Consider the following 22,984-nt stretch of genomic DNA (forward strand, 5'->3'; position numbering starts at 1 on the left):
TGTCCAGTCTCTAGATAACAAGGTGGACGAAATTAGGACAAGGGTTGCTTTCCAGAGAGACATCAGGGATTGTAACATACTCTGTTTCACGGAAACATGGCTCTCTCGGGATATACTGTCGAAGTCGGTACAGCCACCGAGATTCTTTATGCGTTGCACCGACAAAAATAAAGATCCCTCTGGGAAGAAGGGCGGGGGTGTATGCTTCATGATTAACGACTCATGGTGTAATCATAACAACATACAGGAACTCAAGTCCTTTTGTTCACCTAACCTAGAATTCCTCAGAATCAAATGCCGACCATATTATCTCCCAAGAGAATTCTCGTTGGTTATTGTCACAGCCGTGTATATCCCCCCTCAAGCCGATACCACGACGGCCCTCATGGAACTTCACTGGACTCTAAACCATATCCTGAGGCTGCATTTATTGTAGCTGGGGATTTTAACAAAGCAAATTTGAGAACAAGGCTCCATAAATTCTACCAGCATATTGATTCTAGCACTCATGAGGGCAATACACTGGATCACTGCTACCTTAACTTCCGCGGCGCATACAAGGCCCTCCCCCGCCCTCCCTTCAGCAAATCTGACCACAACTCCATTTTGCTCCTCCTGTCCTATAAGCAGAAACTCAAACAGGATGTACCCGTGACAAGAACTATTCAATGCTGGTCTGACCAATCGGAATCCACGCTTCAAGATTGTTTTGATCACACAGACTGGGAAATGTTCCGGGCAGCCTCCGAGAATAATATTGATTTATACACTGATTCGGTGAGTGAGTTTATAAGGAAGTGCATTGGAGATGTTGTACCCACAGTAACTATTAAAACCTACCCTAACCAGAAACCGTGGATAGATGGCGGCATTCGCGCAAAACTGAAAGCGTGAACCACCGCATTTAACCATGGAAAGATGACTGGGAATATGGCTGAATACAAACAGTGTAGTTATTCCCTCCAAAAGGCAATCAAACAAGTGAAATGTCGGTATAGGGACAAAGTGGAGTCGCAATTCAACGGCTCAGACACGAGACGTATGTGGCAGGGTCTACAGGCAGTCACAGACTACAAAAAGAAAACCATCCCCGTCACGGACACTGACGTCTTGCTTCTAGACAAGCTAAACACCTTTGCCTGCTTTGAGGATAATACAGTGCCACCGACGCGGCCCACTACCAAGGACTGCGGGCTCTCCTTCTCCGTGGCTGACATAAGACATTTAGAAGTGTTAAACCTCGCAAGGCTGCCGGCCCAGACGGCATCCCTAGCCGTGTCCTCAGAGCATGTGCAGACCAGCTGGCTGGTGTGGTTACGGACATATTCAATCTCTCCCTATCCCAGTCTGCTGTCCCCATATGCTTCAAGATAGCCACCATTGTTCCTGTACCAAAGAAGGCAAAGGTAACTGAACTAAATGACTATCACCCTGTAGCACTCACTTCTGTCATCATGAAATGCTTTGAGAGACTAGTCAAGGATCATATCACGTCCACCTTACCTGCCACCCTAGACCCACCTCCATTTGCATAGCGCCCCAATATGTCCACAGACGATGCAATCGCCATCACACATAACGCTGCCCTATCCCATCTGGACAAGAGGAATACCTATGTAAGAATGCTGTTCATTGACTACAGCATTCAACACCATAGTACCCTCCAAGCTTATCATTAAGCTTGAGGCACTGGGTTTCAACCTCGCCTTGTGCAATTGGGTCCTGGACTTCCATGACGGGCCGCCCCCAGGTGGTGAAGGTAGTAAGCAACATCTCCACTTTGCTGATCCTCAACACTGGGGCCCCACAAGGGTGCGTGCTCAGCCCCCTCCTGTACTCCCTGTTCACCCATGACTGCGTGGCCATGCACGCCTCCAACTCAATCATCAAGTTTGCAGACAACACATCAGTAGTGGGCTTGATTACCAAGAACGACGAGACAGCCTACAGGGAGGAGGTGAGGGCACTCAGAGTGTGGTGTCAGGAAAACAACCTCTCAACGTCAACAAAACAAAGGAAATGATTGTGGACTTCAGGAAACAGCAGAGGGAGCACCCCCCTACCCCCCTTTTTGGCTTGTCAGCTAAAACCCTCCCAAACGTTTACATAATGCTCAATTAAGAGCATCCTATCACCGCCTGGTACGGCAACTGCACCACTCACAAACGCAAGGCTCTCCAGGGGGTGGTGCGGTCTACGCAACGCATCACCAGGGGCAAACTACCTGCCCTCCATAACACCTACAGCATCGATGTCACAGGAAGGCCAAAAAGATCATCAAGAACAACAACCACACGAGCCACTGCCTGTTCACCCCACTATCATCCAGAAGGCGAGGTCAGTACAGGTGCATCAAAGCTGGGACCGAGAGACTGAAAAACAGCTTCTATCTCAAGGCCATCAGACTGTTAAACAGCCATCACTAACACAGAGAGGTTGCTGCCTAAATACAGACTGGAAATCATTGGCCACTTTAATGAATGGATCACTAGTCACTTTAATAATGCCACTTTTAATAATGTTTACATATCTTGCATTACTCATCTCATATGTATATACTGTATTTTATACCATCTATTGCATCTTGCCTATGCCGCTTGGTCATCGCTCATCCATATATTTATATGTATATATTATTATTCCACGCCTTTACTTAGATTTGTGTGTATTAGGTAGTTGTTGTGGAATTGTTAGAATACTGTTAGATATTACTGCACTGTCGGAACTAGAAGCACAAGCATTTTGCTACACTCGCAATAACATCTACAAACCAAGTGTATTTGACCAATAACATTTGATTTGATTTTAACAGAATCAGACAGGTGAAAGATTGGCTAATACTGTGTTGTGGTGACACAAAATCCTTTATGGATATATTAGATTATACTGGACTCGGCTAAACCATTAGCTAACACTGTAGTTCACCTGAAGTTCACCCCTATGTTTGTTTGTATCACATAACCTATTGATTGATATTCCTTCTCCTGAATCAGTTCATACCATGAGTCATTAACATTAGTGGCTGCCCCCTTAGGCCTGCATGGTGCAGGAGGACCTGGAGAAGACCAAAGAGGAGCTGAACAGCAAAATCATGGCATCACACATACAGGAGCCAATGCAGGCCGAGAACGAGCATGACGAGAACGACGAGACCAGCGACCAGGCCAGTGCCGAGTTCACGGGCGGCATCTCCTACAAAGACCGCAGCGAGGAGGAGCGTATGACCGAAGCCGAGAAGAACGAGCGTGTGCAGCAACACCTGCTGGTGAGTGACCAACTGTGGCTGCTGTCTACATCAAACACCTCCAGCACTAGAGACACAGCTGTTTATAGGGGTTGCATCACTCTTTATGATATTGTAGAGATTACAAGAATGGGGCCTATAAACATGTCCTGGATGCCTGTGTTGTTGTGTGAGCCGTAGTGAGACTTGGCAATAATGTTATCTTTCCTCTACCAGGCTTTGAGCTCGGAGTTGGCCATCGCTCGGGATGAGACCAAGAAAACCGCAAATGACATCATCCATGCGGATAATGTGAAAGCGGGACGGGACAAGTACAAGACCCTCCGGCAGATTCGGTCGGGCAACACCAAGCAGCGTATAGACGAGTTTGAGTGTATGTGATGTATCTTGTTTGCAACTACTATAACCCCCACAGCGGTGCCATACTTGGTCCATTCATTCTAGACTGCAGACCTGCCTCACACAAGCTACAGTGCAGTGCCTTTTACCCAAACAAGACCAGAATACATATCAAAAAGCACAAAAAAAGTACAGCAAAATGTATATGAATAATAGTGCACAAATCACATTACAAGTAATGTTATTCAGAATGATGAAATAAGTGGATGCATCAGGGACATTTTTTATAGAAGAATGGTTTAAAGTGAATAAAATTTGATTATACATTTTTCCAGCCTTTGAATTTGGGTTATAGTTGGGTGTTTTTATTGATTATAATTTAGTTATTTTTAAGTGATTCATCTCTCACACTGTTTTAAACTAAAAATGAACAAAACAACTCAATGCAGGACAGCTGCAATTACGTTATGGTTGGCCACATTTTAGGTGTCATTATTTCAGAGCAGGCTTGTTTGTTTTGAAGTGGACCTATTACTGTAAGCATTTTCCACAAATTAAGAGAAAACATCAAACTGTAATTAGATTTTAGTTTTTTATTATATTCTAATTTTAGGCATTTAAAGAGATTGTTGTCTTTCTAAGAGAAGGACATCTTTGTTTGGAAACTCTCAACAGTATTACTTTTACATAAGATTTTATTAAGTCCATATGAAATAAGCGCTGGAATACCACATTTTCCATTTTCAGAGAGACGCATACCTCTGAATGACTCTTTATAGACCAAGTGTATCTGCTATGACATATAGCCATGCACACTAGTAGCTACCATGATTAGGAGTTTCTTTTTGTATATCAATCCTTTGCTAAATATTTTATTATATGGCATTTGAAGAAATATGATTCTAAGGCCTGCCTTGAAGGATTTATTTTGTAATTTGGATTTTTCAATAAAACAGGTTATGATGTGCAAAAAGATGGATGTCTTATGAAATGTAAAGTTGTCTGCATGCTTCCCATCCCGAAACAGTTCAAAATAGTTTGTGTATATATTATGACGACATGTTGTGACGTTTTGGTCTTCTGCAATATTTTTTGGGGGGCAGTTCGTGCACACAATTTTAGTTTCTTGAGGTAAACTGAAATTCCGTAACTGAAGTCTATGCGCCTTCATCATTGGTCAACAGTAGGGATTCTTCAATCAAGTGTTTGTTTGCAGTCAGCGTGAGACAACTCGTTTTCATGCAAAACAAAATCACTTGAGAAATACTACAACAAACATCTTAGATGTAAAATTGCGCCACTAAGACCTCCTCGCCACTAAAACCTTAAGATTAATTCAGATTATTTTGAGAAATTGTACACTGGCTACGGCGCCCAAGGGGGACAAAGAGTAGTGTAACGACCCTGGCTTTATAAGAGGGGAAATCGACTCTGCCGCTTGAGCATGCTTTTGCGCCACAGTCGATAGCGCGCTGGACTTCGGGCTGGAAGGTCGAGGGTTCGAGACCTGCTCCCTGGCAGTTTCATTACATTATAAACCCAGGGTCGTTACACTACTTCCACCTTTCAAAGAGCGCGTCCTCGCGCTAGTTTGCGACTCAACGTGAGATAGGAACGCGCTCACATGTCACGTGCCCATATTGCCGCTACGTTCTCATTTTTCAAGCGAATGTCTTTTAAAGGGAGTATGCGAGGCACAGACGTTCACTTCGCCTTGGAGCGATCCGAACCTAGTATGCAGATGTCTTAAGTGTCCCGCTAGCCTTTTGTCAATTCAATTATATGCATGACTGGAAGCCACCAGCCAGAATCAAAACAAGGATGTTAAAGTACAAGGCAGTGCTTTGTCTTCAGCAGACATTTGCTGATAGTCTTCATTTCAACTGTCATTAAAAGCAGAAACTACACAGTTTTATGTGTTATGTTTTCCCTTTTCCATTTTTTTTTATGATCTCAGAAACAGGAATTTTGGGCAAATGCCGGATGGGCTGGTCCATCTTTAGCTAGTGGGAATGTCCAAATATGTGTTTTTGTGCAGATGTATCTTTATTTGGCTGATAATTGGGTCTCAAAGAAAAGAAAAATGGTTTGTATGTCAAATTTCTAGGTTACTCCAAATGTCGAATTTCAACGTGTTTTTGACACCGTGGGTTGACTCCTGCTCAGTATCATTCCATTTTTCCAAACATCCATTTTTTGAGTTGGTCCAACCATCGAATTTAAAAGGTTATGGGTTAAGGTTTTGGATAGGGTAAAAAAATAAACTAGTGTTAACCTCTGGGATCAAACAAGCAACCTTCAGATCCAGTCAAGCAGGGGCGGAAATCACGGGGGGGACACGACCCCCACATCCTGGGAAAAATATGATTTGTCCCCCCCTATATATCACTGAAACATAACTATGTAATTTAAATAATATTAATAATACACAATGAAAGCAATTGTGCTGATTATAGACACTTAATAGCACGTTTTTAAGTTTCAAAAGATTGCGAGCCACCCACCCTTTGCCTCACAATGGTTTGATCCACTGCCAGTTCCTTAGTTGGCAAGGTAACAGAGGGGTCGTATCCACTGTCTGAAAGGCACTCAATGAACGTAACTGACGTGAGGTTAATCCAGTCAATCGCGCACACACACTAGCTGAATATGCAGAGCTAGCGCGCAAATATGAACTATTAAGCTAGCTAGTACCTATTCCATTTATGTGGCCTCATCAAAGATGGAATCTTTGCTATCGTCAATTTATTCCAAGATCAGCATGCATATGATGTAAGTTAGTGCTTCAAAGTCCCTGTGATAAGGTTAGCGATAAACTGAAGTCCAAACTGAACAGAACTACACTCTCTTCTACCATTGTCTTAAATATATTTAATGGTCTCGTTGCAAAAGCTAAATTGTCGCAAGGGAACTTTTATTTATTTATTTTATTTCACCTTTATTTAACCCAAGTAGCAAAGATTATAGCAAACACCACTGAAACGGAATTGGTGCTCGCTAGCTTTGCAAATTCAGCTATTGTTGGAAGCCAGCCAATATGAAACAAACTATTAAAATTACAAAAGGTTGCAGCATATGTTGTGTAAATGGTGAACTCATACAGCTGTCAACTCTTGTCATTTTAATCCGTTTCACATTTGCTAGCTACCTTTTAGATCGAAGCCCAAATAGAATGATAAAAGATAAGATTATAGAAGCCCATCTCCTACTGTAAATAACCTACACACTGTGTGTGTGTGTAGCCAGCCAGCCAGGTAGAAAAATGGCAGAAAAATAAAAGACGGACATCAGAGTATTTTTCAGTACACCAAAACGCAAAGTAAGAACCCTAGTAGCCTAATATCTCAAAGACTAGTTGATAAAATGTTCATAAGAAAGAAATTAAATTCTAATGGAAATGTTTCACAATGATGTCATTAGGCAGAGCAGGCAACAGATGGCACACAGACAGCAGAGTTGGGGACAGATATGCAGGGACAGACTGGCAGAGACAGGGAGTCTCAGGTAAGTTTGTTGAGTCTTTGTTTGGCAACATTATGAAAGGTTCTCTGGAGACTTCTCTGGTCTCTGCTCCTCCCGTTGTGGGGTCTGAGACGCCGACGGCTCCCACCATTAGCTCTGACAAATTGAAAACCCTAGTCATTGGCGACTCCATTACCCGCAGTATTAGACTTAAAACTAATCATCCAGCGATCATACACTGTTTACCAGGGGGCAGGGCTACCGACGTTAAGGCTAATCTAAAGACGGTGCTGGCTAAAGCTAAAACTGGCGAGTGTAGAGAGTATAGAGATATTGTTATCCACGTCGGCACCAACGATGTTAGGATGAAACAGTCAGAGGTCACCAAGCGCAATATAGCTTCAGCGTGTAAATCAGCTAGAAAGATGTGTCGGCATCGAGTAATTGTCTCTGGCCCCCTCCCAGTTAGGGGGAGTGATGAGCTCTACAGCAGAGTCTCACAACTCAATCGCTGGATGAAAACTGTTTTCTGCCCCTCCCAAAAGATAGAATTTGTAGATAACTGGCCCTCTTTCTGGGATTCACCCACAAACAGGACCAAGCCTGGCCTGCTGAGGAGTGACGGACTCCATCCTAGCTGGAGGGGTGCTCTCATCTTATCTACGAACATAGACAGGGCTCTAACTCCTCTAGCTCCACAATGAAATAGGGTGCAGGCCAGGCAACAGGCTGTTAGCCAGCCTGCCAGCTTAGTGGAGTCTGCCACGAGCACAGTTAGCGTAGTCAGCTCAGCTTTCCCCATTGAGACCGTGTCTGTGCCTCGATCTTGGTTGGGCAAAATTAAAAATGGCGGTGTTCGCTTCAGTAATCTTACTAGTATAAAGACCTCCTCCATTCCTGCCATTATTGAAAGAGATTGTGATACTTCACATCTCAAAATTGGGTTACTTAATGTTAGATCCCTCACTTCCAAGGCAGTTATAGTCAATGAACTAATCACTGATCATAATCTTGATGTGATTGGCCTGACTGAAACATGGCTTAAGCCTGATGAATTTACTGTGTTAAATGAGGCCTCACCCCCTGGTTACACTAGTGACCAAACCCCCCGTGCATCCGGCAAAGGCGGAGGTGTTGCTAACATTTACGATAGCAAATTTCAATTTACAAAAAAAAAAAACAATGACGTTTTCGTCTTTTGAGCTTCTAGTCATGAAATCTATGCAGCCTACTCAATCACTTTTTATAGCTACTGTTTACAGGCCTCCTGGGCCATATGCAGTGTTCCTTACTGAGTTCCCTGAATTCCTATCGGATCTTGTAGTCATAGCAGATAATATTCTAATTTTTGGTGACTTTAACATTCACATGGAAAAGTCCACAGACCCACTCCAAAAGGCTTTCGGAGCCATCATCGACTCAGTGGGTTTTGTCCAACATGTCTCTGGACCTACTCACTGCCACAGTCATACTCTGGACCTAGTTTTGTCCCATGGAATAAATGTTGTGGATCTTAATGTTTTTCCTCATAATCCTGGATTATCGGACCACCATTTTATTGCGTTTACAATTGCGACAAATAATCTGCTCAGACCCCAACCAAGGAAGATTAAAAGTCATGCTATAAATTCTCAGACAACCCAAAGATTCCTTGATGCCCTTCCAGACTCCCTCTGCCTACCCAAGGACGTCAGAGGACAAGAATCAGTTAACCACCTAACCGAGGAACTCAATTCAACCTTGCGCAATACCCTAGATGCAGTTGCACCCCTAAAAATTAAAAACATCTGTCATAAGAAACTAGCTCCCTGGTATACAGAAAATACACGAGCTCTGAAGCAAGCTTCCAGAAAATTGGAACGGAAATGGCGCCACACTAAACTGGAAGTCATCCGACTAGCGTGGAAAGACAGTACCGTGCAGTATCGAAGAGCCCTCACTGCTGCACGATCATCCTATTTTTCCAACTTAATTGAGGAAAATAAGAACAATCCGAAATTTCTTTTTGACACTGTCGCAAAGCTAACTAAAAAGCAGCATTCGCAAATGGAGGATGGCTTTCACTTCAGCAGTAATAAATTTATGAACTTTTTTGAGGAAAAGATCATGATCATTATTCCTCCAGGGCTTCATTGTCCAGAGTCTGCACAACTCTGCCAGGACCTTGGCTCAAGGGAGATACTAAAGTGTTTTAGTACTATATCTCTTGACACAATGATGAAAATAATCATGGCCTCCAAACCCTCAAGCTGCATACTGGACCCTATTCCAACTAAACTACTGAAAGAGCTGCTTCCTGTGCTTGGCCCTCCTATGTTGAACATAATAAACGGCTCTCTATCCACCGGATGTGTACCAAGCTCACTAAAAGTGGCAGTAATAAAGCCTCTCTTGAAAAAGCCGAATCTTGACCCAGAAATTATAAAAAACTATCGGCCTATATCGAATCTTCCATTCCTCTCAAAAATTTTAGAAAAAGTTGTTGCGCAGCAACTCACTGCCTTCCTGAAGACAAACAATGTATACGAAACGCTTCAGTCTGGTTTTAGACCCCATCATAGCACTGAGACTGCACTTGTGAAGGTGGTAAATGACCTTTTAATGACGTCAGACCGAGGCTCTGCATCTGTCCTCATGCTCCTAGATCTTAGTGCCGCTTTTGATACCATCGATCACCACATTCTTTTGGAGAGATTGGAAACCCAAATTGGTCTACATGGACAAGTTCTGGCCTGGTTTAGATCTTATCTGTCGGAAAGATATCAGTTTGTCTCTGTGAATGGTTCGTCCTCTGACAAATCAATTGTAAATTTCGGTGTTCCTCAAGGTTCCGTTCTAGGACCACTATTGTTTTCACTATATATTTTACCTCTTGGGGATGTCATTCGAAAACATAATGTTAAATTTCACTGCTATGCGGACGACACACAGCTGTACATTTCAATGAAACACGGTGAAGCCCCAAAATTGCTCTCGCTAGAAGCCTGTGTTTCAGACATAAGGAAGTGGATGGCTGCAAATTTTCTACTTTTAAACTCGGACAAAACAGAGATGCTTGTCCTAGGTCCCAAGAAACAAAGAGATCTTCTGTTGAATCTGACAATTAATCTGGATGGTTGTACAGTCGTCTCAAATAAAACTGTGAAGGACCTCGGCGTTACTCTGGACCCTGATCTCTCTTTTGAAGAACATATCAAGACTGCTTCAAGGACAGCTTTTTTCCATCTACGTAACATTGCAAAAATCAGAAACTTTCTGTCCAAAAATGACGCAGAAAAATTAATCCATGCTTTTGTTACTTCTAGGCTCGACTACTGCAATGCTCTACTTTCCGGCTACCCGGATAAAGCACTAAACAAACTTCAGTTAGTGCTAAATACGGCTGCTAGAATCTTGACTAGAACCAAAAAATTTGATCATATTACTCCAGTGCTAGCTTCCCTACACTGGCTTCCTGTTAAGGCAAGGGCTGATTTCAAGGTTTTACTGCTAACCTACAAAGCATTACATGGGCTTGCTCCTACCTATCTTTCCGATTTGGTCCTGCCGTACATACCTACACGTACGCTACGGTCACAAGACGCAGGCCTCCTAATTGTCCCTAGAATTTCTAAGCAAACGGCTGGAGGTAGGGCTTTCTCCTATAGAGCTCCATTTTTATGGAATGGTCTGCCTACCCATGTGAGAGACGCAGACTCAGTCTCAACCTTTAAGTCTTTACTGAAGACTTATCTCTTCAGTAGGTCCTATGATTAAGTATAGTCTGGCCCAGGAGTGTGAAGGTGAACGGAAAGGCTGGAGCAACGAACCGCCCTTGCTGTCTCTGCCTTGTCGGTTCCCCTCTTCCCACTGGGATTCTCTGCCTCTAACCCTTTTACAGGGGCTGAGTCACTGACTTACTGGTGTTCTTCCATGCCGTCCATGGGAGGGGTGCGTCACTTGAGTAGGTTGAGCCACTGACGTGGTCTTCCTGTCTGGGTTGGCGCCCCCCCCTTGGGTTGTGCCGTGGCGGACATCTTTGTGGGCTATACTCGGCCTTGTCTTCGGACGGTAAGTTGGTGGTTGTAGATATCCCTCTAGTGGTGTGGGGGCTGTGCTTTGGCAAAGTGGGTGGGGTTATATCCTGCCTGTTTGGCCCTGTCCGGGGGTATCATCGGATGGGGCCACAGTGTCTTCTGATCCCTCCTGTCTCAGCCTCCAGTATTTATGCTGCAGTAGTTTATGTGTCGGGGGGCTAGGGTCAGTCTGTTACATCTGGAGTATTCTCTTGTCTTATCCGGTGTCCTGTGTGAATGTAAATATGCTCTCTCTAATTCTCTCTTTCTTTCTTTCTCTCGGAGGACCTGAGCCCTAGGACTACCTGGCATGATGACTCCTTGCTGTCCCCAGTCCACCTGGCCATGCTGCTGCTCCAGTTTCAACTGTTCTGCCTGCGGCTACGGAACCCTGACCTGTTCACCGGACGTGCTTGTTGCACCCTCGACAATTACTATGATTATTATTATTTGACCATGCTGGTCATTTACGAACATTTTAACATCTTGACCATGTTCTGTTATAATATCCACCCGGCACAGCCAGAAGAGGACTGGCCACCCCTCATAGCCTGGTTCCTCTCTAGGTTTCTTCCTAGGTTTTTGGCCTTTCTCAGGAGTTTTTCCTAGGGAGTTTTTCCCAGCCACCGTGCTTCTTTCACATGCATTGCTTGCTGTTTGGGGTTTTAGGCTGGGTTTCTGTACAGCACTTTGAGATTTCAGCTGATGTACGAAGGGCTATATAAATAAATTTGATTTGATTTGATTTGATTCTCCATTTTTTTGACTTGTAAAATAGGAACATAATTGGAAAATGCCACTCTCAACTTAAACTGGTGACTGAACTAAGATTTGTTAAAGGCAATGGTATTGCTGTTGTGATTAGTTGTGTAGTTTTGGGTACCGGTAGTTAGGAGTACGGCAAACACCTTATTTCTTTGGTTCCTCAATATACATTTACCATATTACAATGTAGGCTATGTGTTACAGCACTACTTTTGGTGTCCCCCTCAGGAATTGCTCTTGAGAAAATTTCATGTAATTGTCCCCTCCAAAGTTGATATCAGATTTTCGCCCCTGCAGTCAAGCCTACTTGATGGTAATAGCGCTCACAGTTGCCCCTATTGACCGGTTTTGAAGGTATTTCCCGACGTCCTCGGGACATGGATAGACCTCCAATTTCAAAGTCACTCTTGCCTCTGCCTGCACTGAAACATTCTGTGAGTAGCAGCCATAGACTGTAAAAAGCAGGGCATATATGAGTGCATCTGATGTAGATTAGGGGAGATGGGAGCTATACCGGGATATACGTTACTGTATGGGCGGATTGGCCATCTGGCAAATCCAAGATGGACCATCTTTTTGTTTGGTGGGCAGGTCAAAAAAAATAAAAAACGTCCAAAAAACAAAAAGTTATTTTTTATTATTATATTTGCGTGGTTCTCTCTGTCATAATAATATATGTATTTTGAACATTTGCCTGATCAGATGGGCCGGCTCGGTTTTCCGATTGGCTGAGCTGAGGATGCGCAAAAAATTCACATTCATAGTCAGATAATGGATCATGAAACACGTAAAGGTGGTGCATTTTCTTGAGGCCGACGCTGCTAAATATGTGACACTTTTTTTCTTCTAAAAGTTCTTATATTTTTTTATTTAATCTTAATTTAACTAGGCAAGTCAGTTAAGAACAAATTCTTATTTACAATGATGGCCTACCAAAAGGCCTCCTGCGGGGACGGGGGCTGGGATAATAAATAAATAAAAATAGGACAAAACACACATCACGACAAGAGAGACACCACAACACTACATAAAGAGAGACGTAAGACCACGTATGACCAGTTTGCAGAGGAGTAGAGTGCAGTGATGTGTCCTACAAGTAGCATTGGTGGCAAATCTGATGGCTGAATGGTAAAGAACATCTAGCCCTCGAGAGCACCCTTACCTGGCGATCTATAAATTACATCTCCGTAATCTAACATGGGTAGGATGGTCATTTGAATCAGGGTTAGTTTGGCAGCTGGGGTGAAAGAGGAACGATTAAGATAGAGGAAACCAAGTCTAGATTTAATTTTAGCCTGCAGCTTTGATATATGCTGAAAGAAGGACAGTGTGCCATCTAGCTACAATCCCAAGTACTTGTATGAGGTGACTACCTCAAGCTCTAAACCTTCAGAGGTAGTAATCACACCGGTGGGGAGAGGGGGATTCTTCTTACCAAACCACATGACCTTTGTTTTGGAGGTGTTCAGAACAAGGTTAAGGGCAGAGAAAGCTTGTTGGACACTAAGAAAGCTTTGTTGTAGAGCGTTTAACACAAAATCAGGGGAGGTGCCAGCTGAGTATAAGACTATCATCTGCATATAAATGGATTAGAGAGCTTCCTATTGCCTGAGCTGTGTTGTTGATCGAGTCTTCGGGTACTCCCTTGGTGCAGGCAGTGGCTGAGACAGTAGATGTTCTGACTTTATACACTGCACTCTTTGAGAAAGGTTGTTAGCAAATCAGGCCAAAGACCCCTCAGAGACACCAATACTTGTTAGCCGGCCCACAAGAATGGAATGGTCTACCGTATCAAAAGATTCTGCTGGTCCAAGTGCTGTGACTGTGTCTGTGCTGAGAAATTATGCTAGGTTTAGCAGTGACTGATCAGCGGCTGCTGCAAAAGACCATGCAGTTGAGGTAGGGAAAAAACAGAAAGACACACACACTGACACAGATTAAGCTTGTGTCAGTGTTGATATTTTTGCTGTATATTGTATGAAATAGTAGGCTAATTAACACGTAGGCCTAATTAGGGAACAGGGGATTTGGGAGAACACATATGACAGACAATCAACTTTTTTATTTTACCTTTATTTAACTAGGCAAGTCAGTTAAGAACAAATTGTTATTTTCAATGACGGCCTAGGAACAGTGGGTTATGCCTTGTTTAGGGGCAGAACGACAGATTTCTACCTTGTCAGCTTGGGGATTCAAACCTTTCGGTTACAAGCCCAACGCTCTAACCACGAGGCTACCCTGCCGCCCCAACTTGCAATAGCATAAAAAGTTGTTAGATATACTTTTATAACACATAAGCCATAAGCCATCTTTTATACATTATATACGGTGCTACTGCTTTTTTATTAAATACAAGCAGTGGCAACCCATCATTCAGGACAGGTGGGGCAGAGCCTGTTTTTTATTTTTTTGTTGCCTGTTTTGCATGTTATTTTGGCATTCATACATTTCACATATCAGTTTGCAAACAATGTAAAAAAATGGAGTTAATAAAGCCGAATACAAACATGGTCTCTTTTTTACTTTCTTGAGTAAGGCAGCTCCGAAATGCAGGTGTTTCAGCCTAGTTCAGTGCTTTCTGTGGTGGTGGGGCAGCAGCGGAAAATACGGAGCATAAGGGTTGGTAATGTTCTCTAGTTGCGCCGTGATTGGCTCAGTGTTCTGTCACTCATGGGGACACTACGTCACCGCAAAATCTACGGGGATAGCAAAAAAATGTAACTCCCTTGGGTGCTGCCATAGATTTACATTAGAAATGCCCATACAAGAAGGCTCAAGGTCATTGGCCACAGATAAAATGACGTCAAATCACGTTATATCTACCGTAGCTTTGCTTGGACTGATCATGTCAACATCATACTTTCAAAATCTTAGCTAGCAAGCTAGACAACCAGTCATCATCATGAATCAAATTGTCAATCCTTGTCATATGACGAGAAATTATAGATAAAACGTATCAGTGCTCATCGGCCGTTGGACATAAACATTGCACAACAAGTTGGAAATCGCAAATTCAGCAATGAGTGGTTTGGAAGGAATCAGTGGCTAACTGCAAGTGTGGCAAAGCAATCACTAGCCTGCTATTCAGTGGAGTGGGTGTGTGGTCCAAGTCTGAGTTTCCAAGCTTTAAAGGATAAACATTCACATGCAATGCCTTGGGTCAGAAAAGGTTGAATACATTGGGCATGCTGTCAATCCAGCATGACTTCTGCAGCGTTCAAAACAACAGAAAATTCGGAACTGCGAAATTTCAGACTTCAGTTAGTTCAAGACAACTAGGAACTCAGAAAAAAATTAGCTCCAACTGGGAAAATACGTTTTGAATGGTCATCCAGCTCAGAATTCCAAGTTGTGAATTTTGGCCTCTTTCTAGATCTCAGGCCTGAAGATCACTGATGTCATGATTTGACCTTGTTTTTTCATAATTCCCAGTTTTCTTGAAAGCATCATAAATATTGAGAATGCCAGACTTTGAAGACAAAGTTTGCCCACGAAGGACCGCCGCACCAACTTCCTAGTCAAGTGAGCACAGCACAACAAGGTGAGACCAAAAAGGTATTGTATTCTGCTGCATAAATTATGTAATATGCCAGGGAGATATGTATTCTGTAGCTAAGAAAGTAATACTAAGTATGTTGTGTAGTAAGCTGTTAGTAACCCATGTGCCTCACCCTAATCATTTGATCCCTTTCCCCCTCTTAACTTAGCCTACTGTTCTGACTTGGTGGTGCACATGTAGTCTATAGCCTGTTTCAGAGAAATGTAATCATTGAGAGCTTTTATTGTCTGCTTACATGACCCCTTTATTTATCCTACGGTTATGACTTGATGTGGATGGAGAATACTGTAAGAATGGCCCATGTTCGGAATTCTTTCACTGTACATTTCAAAAGTGCTACACAAATAGTTATATTTCCTACGTCTGTCCTAGCTGGCTCATTAATGTCTTAATTGAAATTACGGATAGCCTCTTATCCGCTCATCATTCCCTTATGCCATGGAAGTACAGTGCATTCGGAAAGTATTCAGACTCCTTGATTTTTCCACATTTTGTTACGTTACAGCCTTATTCTAAAATGTATTAAATCGTTTTTTTCTCATCAATCTACACACAATACTCCATAATGACAAAGCAAAATCAGCTTTTTAGGAATTTTTGCAAATGTATTAAAAATAAAACACTGAAATATCACATTTACATAAGTATCAGACCCTTTATTCAGTACTTTGTTGAAGCACCTTTGGCAGCAATTACAGCAATTACAGTCTTCTTGGGTATGACGCTACAAGCTTGGCACACCTGTATTTGGGGAGTTTCTCCCATTCTTCTCTGCAGATCCTCTCAAGCTTTGTCAGGTTGGATGGGGAGAGTCGCTGCACAGCTATTTTCAGGTCTCTCCAGAGATGTTCGATTGGGTTCAAGTCCGGGCTCTGGCTGGGCCACTCAAGTATATTCAGAGACTTGTCCCAAAGCCTCTCCTGTGTTGTTTTGGCTATGTGCTTAGGGTCGGTGTCCTGTTGGAAGGTGAACCTTCGCCCCAGTCCGAGGTCCTGAGCACTCTGGAGCAGGTTTTCATCAAGGATCTCTCTGTACTTTGCTCCATTCATCTTTCCCTCGATCCTGTCTAGTCTCCCAGTCCCTGCCACTGAGAAACACTCCCACAGCATGATGCTGCCTCCATGCTTCACCGTAGGGATGGTGCCAGGTTTCCTCCAGACGTGACGCTTGGCATTCAGGCCAACGAGTTCAATCTTGGTTTCATCAGACAAGAGAATGTTGTTTCTCATGGTCTGAGAGTCCTTTAGGTGCCTTTTGGCAAACTCCAAGCGGACTGTCATGTGCCTTTTACTGAGGAGTGGCTTCTGTTTGGCCACTCTAGCATAAGGCCTGATAGGTGGAGTGCTGCAGAGATGGGTGTCCTTCTGGAAGGCTCTCCGATCTCCTCAGAAGAACTCCGGAGCTCTGTCAGAGTGACCATCGGGTTCCTGGTCACCTCCCTGACTAAGGCCCTTGTCCTCCGATTCCTCAGTTTGGCTGGCGGCCAGCTCTAGGAAGAGTCTTGGTGGTTCCAAACTTCTTCCATTTAAGAATGATGGAGGCCACTGTGTTCTTGCGGACCTTCAATGTTGCAGACATTGTTTTTGGTACCCTTCCCCCAATCACAATCCTGTCTCGGAGCTCTACGAACAATTCCTTCGACCTGATGACTTGGTTTTTGCTCTGACATGCACTGTCAACTGTGGGACCTTATATAAACAGGCGTGTGCCTATCCAAATCATGTCCAATCAATTGAACTTACCACAGGTGAACTGCAATTAAGTTGTAGAAACACCTCAAGGATGATCAATGGAAACAGTACGCACCTGATCTCAATTTCGAGTCTCATAGCAAAGGGTCTGAATACTTACGTAAATAAGGCATTTCTGTTTTGTATTTTTAATAAATGTGTAAACATTTCTAAAAACCTGTTTTCGCTTTGTCATTATGGGGTATCGTGTGGAGATTCATGATGGAAAACAATTATTTGATCAATTTTAGAATAAGACTGTAACGTAACAAATGTGGAAAAGTCAAGGGGTCTGAATAATTTCCAAATGCACTGTAAGTGGGCGGTGATTTTGATGTATTTTTATTTATTAGGATCCCCATTAGCTGACGCCAATGGCGACAGCTAGTCTTACTGGGGTCCGACACATAAAAATACATTACAGACAAAATACTTTACAATTTACATACTTTTAAGAACATTAACATGTAGTGTGTGTGTGCATCTATCAGTTACACATTCAGTACATACACACGACAAGTAATCATCTATTAGTAATTTATTCATTGATGTTCTGCTTTCTTCTATGTGTTCATTCATTCACTAATTGGATGTGTAATACTTTATACTAGGAAGAGTAATGCTTTATACTAGGAAGGGTAATGCTTTATACTAGGATGGGTAATACTTTATACTAGGTTGAGTAATACTTTATACTAGGATGGGTAGTACTTTATACTACGATGGGTAATACTTTATACTAGGATGGGTAATACTTTATTTTAAGGCTACGTTATAACCATTCATAAGGCATTTATAAATTGTGTGTTCATCATTTATTAATTATTACTCCCACATTAATATACCATTTACCAGTCCCTAGTCTAAAGTGAGTGCTTTTTATATTTTATAAATGTTTTGATTGACCAGTTTAATTTCTCACAAAAAGATGGGCATGCCATTGGTAACCAAATCCTGCAGTACCTGGTAAAAGAATAAGCACACAACACATGATGTTTAAGGAAAATACACAGTGAGTATACAAAACATTAAGGACACCTGCTCATTCCATGACAGACTGACCAGGTGAGTCCAGGTGAAAGCTATGATCCCTTATTGATGATTTTTAAGCCTTGAGACAACTGAGAAATGGATTGTGCATGTGCATCATTCAGAGGGTGAATGGACAAGACACAATATTTAAGTGCCTTTCAACTGGGTATGGTAGTAGGTGCCACCGGTTTGTGTCAAGAACTGCAACGTTGGTGTTTTTTTTACGCTCAACAGTTTCCCGTGTGTATCAAGAACGGTCCACCACCAAATGGACATCTGGCCAACTTGACACAACTGGAGAGATATGGAGTGAAAACGGGCCAGTATCCCTGTGGAACGCTTTCGACACCTTGTGGTCCCTGGTCTTCTGGCACCAGTTCTGTGGGAAAAGATGTTAGACTTAGCAGAGACAGCTCAGAGATGAGTGCAGTGGGGGCACACTCTTAGAAAAAAAGGTGCTATCTAGAACCTAAAAGGGTTATTTGGCTGTCCCCATAGGATAACCCTTTGAAGAGCCATTTTTGGTTCCAGGTAGAACCCTTTTGGGTTCTATGGAGAACCTTTCCATGGAGAGTTCTATCTGGAACCAAAAAACGAGTTCTCCTATGAAGAACCTTTTTGAAACCCTTTTTTTCTAAGAGTGTAGGAAAAAACACAGACACAGATGTACTGCCAGTTCCTTAAAATGTTGGCTCTATATGTAATAGCAATGAACACTTAGGAGTGACAGACAGAGTGAGACAGACAGCATGACACAGTGTCAAAGAGTGACAACAGAAGAGCAGAAGGAGAAGCACAGACAGATAGAGACAGAGTGACTGCAGAGAAGATGCAGAGACAGACTACACTACAGGGAGGCAACAGAGGCACCATTATAGTTGTAAGTTGTATCTCCAGCTGTGTTTTTATCTGTTGTATTTGTCTTAAACCAGGAGCTGGTCAAAAATAAGTGGTTAAAAAAGGAGGAGGACTATGTTTCACCGGTCCCTGGTACAGTAAAAGTTGATAAACGCTGTACTATAGTGTACTGCCTATGTTATGTGTCAGTAGCATTACTGCCTGTGTGTTTAAGTAGTGTGGAGTTGGGGTTTTGGTTGAATCAATGGCAATGTGAAACCAATACAATGTAACATATTATCAAACTCTGATTTGAATTATAGCTCAGAACTATGATTGAAAATGCCCTTAGAAATGTCTGGACCAATTTCTGGTCCCAGTCCGTCCCTGTCTGCTTTCATTTTGGCCTGCATGTAAGAAAGCCCTTGAAATAAACTGAACAAAAATATAAACGCAATGCAACAATTTCAAAGATTTTACTGAGTTACAGTTGATATGAGGAAATCTGTCAATCTGTCAATTAATTAGGCCTTAATCTATGGATTTCACATGACTGGGAATACAATGGGCCTCAGGATCTCATTGCGGTATTTTTGTGCATTCAAATTGCCATCGATAAAATGCAATTGTGTTCGTTGTCCGTAGCTTATACCTGCCCATACCATAACCCCACATCCACCATGGGGCACTCTGTTCACAACTTTGACATCAGCAAACTGCTCGTCCACACAACGCCATACATGTAGTCTGCAGTTGTGAGGCTGGTTGGATGTACTGCCAAATTCTCTAAAACTAAATTGGAGACAGCATATGGTAGAGAAATTAAATTATCTGGCAACAGCTCTGGTGGACATTCCTGCAGTCAGCATAGCAATTTGCACGCTCCCTCAAAATTTGAGACATCTGTGGCATTGTTTTGTGTGACAAAACACACGTTTAAGCGTGGTCTTTTATTGTCCCCAGCACATGGATTATCTTGGCAAAGGAGAAATGTTCACTAACAAGGACGTAAACAAATTTGTGCACAACATTTGAGAGAAATAAGCTTTTTGTGCTTATGGAACATTTATGACAATTTTGATTTCAGCTCATGAAACATGGGACCAACACTTTACATGTTCAATTTATATTTTTGTTCAGTGTAGATGCAATATACTTCAAGGAATGCAATATCCTGTAGGGACACTAGAGGTCCTTGGTTGACCAAGAATTGTATTCAAAACTTCAGAAAGTGTTTAATTCTCAGCACACTAGAATCTCAGAAAAGTCTTCTCTTGTTTGCATGTAGGCTACCAGAATATGTTAAACCCCTAAATCAAATCCTGTTTTAACACTTGGACAGATGACTTGTTGACTTACGGTTCAGCTCAATATAATGATTTGTATTAATTAAGAACGACTTCCTTTTCTTCCAGCAGTGGCCAAATACATCATGCATCTAAAGTATTCTCACATCAAACCAAATAGGGCAACATATATTTAGGACACTATTTTCTGCAGCATAAAGAGATCTCTCCAGGCAAAATCTTTACGAAATATAAAATCGGTAACACTTTATATGAAGGGGGAATACAGTACATAACACCTTTATGATACCAGTCATACCACTTTTATGAGTGTTGCAGTATCATTCGTAACAACCTTCCCAACCCATTTATTCAACATCATTCATATTTTTTTATTTTTAAGTTCCCTTGAATTAAATTGTATTCATCCTTTGTACCCAACCTCCTGATACACTATTAACTCATCAGGCTGGGAGAAGCACAGGGTAGGCCTTATAGCATAACCCTTGTAGTAGTGTAGGTGTTAAATGCCTTGCTCAAGGCCACAAGAGTGGTATGGAATGGCACCAGCCCTGGGTGTAGATATTTTACATACATAAGCTAGCTGGGCTTGATTGAGCTTGCTTGGCACAATGGATCAATTGATAAGTCCCAAAAGTGCAAACCCCACCCGCCCATCTGGCAATCCAGGCAGGCTCAAGCAAACGCTAAAAGTATTTGAAAAATGTCAAGTACTATTTGAACCCAGGTCTGGGTGGCAACAGAGCAATTATTTGCCATTGTAGTGTAGTAGTATACAACCTTAGCTGAGACCTGAAGACATACACTAGCTCCACAAACGAACGCCTAGCCCCTAGCTCAGCCGGCTAACACAGTCTTGTGGTATGCAGAAGAACTGAGCTTGAACCCACCTAGTCAGTAACCTAGCAACCATCTACTGTACCACCATTAACCAGGTTTTTTGTTGTTGTACTATAATGAAAAGGGACTTTTATTTTAAAGGCCGCTTATGAATTATGTTGAATAAATGTGTTATGAATGTTGCATGAATGACACTGCAACATTCATAAAGGTACAGTATCATGACCGGTTTTCTAAAAATATTATGAATAACTTATGGATACCCTACATATAAAGTGTTATCATCAAAGCAACATAACAACACCAACTATGTACGTTTACTACTTCTTCAATGGATGGTAAACATCAGTATGTTGGGGGGGAAATGAAATATCACACATAGAGAATGTTGATTCAATCATGCATCTTTACCTGGTTGGATGAGAGTAGTTGATCCAGTGTTACAGACACTGGTATATGGGTGCATAAGATGTGTGCATTAGATCTGCACCCAGGAAGATACTCTCCTGTAGTTATTTTTTGTTTTGCAGTGAGTTGAATGGAAAAACATAACTGGAGATCATTGTTCAACAAGCTGAAACACAGGGCTGTGTTATCTGATGTCTGTCTTTGAAGGTTATTGCATTCAATGTCCTGCATCGCAGCCTGTTGTAGTTACCCACACAAATGTCATTGTGCATATATGGTAGCATGTGCATATTTCCACACGTCATTGGGCATCACATAGACACAGCTGTAATTTGTACGTAAATTATGTTTTGCTTATGCTGCCTCGTGTTGTTAACCTTTAGCAAATCTTTCTGTAATGAGTCTCCTATTTATGAGAGGGGAGAGGTGAAAACATAAACATACTTCTATTAAATGCTATGCCAATTTATTAAAATCACCGCCTACAGTTGATGTCCCGCAAAGTCAAAATATAAAGACTGTACTCAACTATAATTACCTAATGAAGGGTAAAATCAATGTTTTGTTAGCATGTTGTTATCATTGAGCAAGTTTGTCAGGGAGAGAACTCCAGAGACCTTGGTCATGAAGGACAGGGTTGCATGGTAACAAGGACACCAGTTGCCATCAAGGATTTATAGACAGTACCAGTCAAAAGTTAGGACACACCTACTCATTCAAGGGTTTTTCTTTATTTGGACTATTTTCTACATTGTAGAATAATAGTGAAGACGTCACAACTATGAAATAACACATATGGAATCATGTAGTAACCAAAAAAGTGTTAAACAAATCAAAATATATTATTTTAAGTAGCCACCCTTTGCCTTGATGACAGCTTTGCACACTCTTGACATTCTCTCAACCAGCTTCATGAGGTAGTCACCTGGAATGCATTTCAATTAACAGGTGTGCCTTGTTCAAAGTTAATTTGTGGAATTTCTTTCCTTTTTAATGTGTTTGAGCCAATCAGTTGTGTTGTGACAAGGTAGGGGTGATATACAGAAGATAACCCTATTTGGTAAAAGACCAAGTCCATATTAAGGCAAGAACAGCTCAAATAAAGAAAGAGAAACGGCAGTCCATCATTACTTTAAGATATGAAGGTCAGTTATCTCTACTGCAGAGGATAAGTTCATTAGAGTTACTAGCCTCAGAAATTGCAGCCCAAATAAATGCTTCGAGTTCAAGTAACAGACACATCACAACATCAATTGTTCAGAGGAGACTGCATGAATCAGGCTTTCATGGTCTATTGCTGCAAAGAAACCACTACTAAAGGACACCAATAATAAGAAGAAACTTGCTTGGGCCAAGAAACATGAGCAATGGACATTAGACCGGTGGAAATCAGTTTTTTGGTCTGA

The 22,984-nt window shown here is 42.1% G+C and overlaps 1 protein-coding gene across 1 annotated transcript in view; it reads left to right on the forward strand.

Annotated features, from left to right (window-relative positions):
- The window catches only part of LOC115154535 (moesin), a 34,755-nt gene extending 30,199 nt beyond the window's left edge, over positions 1–4,556 (forward strand). Inside the window, exons 12-13 of the mRNA XM_029700843.1 lie at positions 3,035–3,265; positions 3,461–4,556. Coding sequence (XP_029556703.1) covers positions 3,035–3,265; positions 3,461–3,625 — 396 coding nt within the window. The 3' untranslated portion in view covers positions 3,626–4,556. The remainder of the gene's footprint in view (positions 1–3,034; positions 3,266–3,460) is intronic.
- The last annotated feature ends 18,428 nt before the right edge of the window (positions 4,557–22,984 follow it).

The sequence above is a fragment of the Salmo trutta genome, chromosome 19, assembly GCF_901001165.1.
Source record: "Salmo trutta chromosome 19, fSalTru1.1, whole genome shotgun sequence".
NCBI classification, from domain to species: domain Eukaryota; kingdom Metazoa; phylum Chordata; class Actinopteri; order Salmoniformes; family Salmonidae; genus Salmo; species Salmo trutta.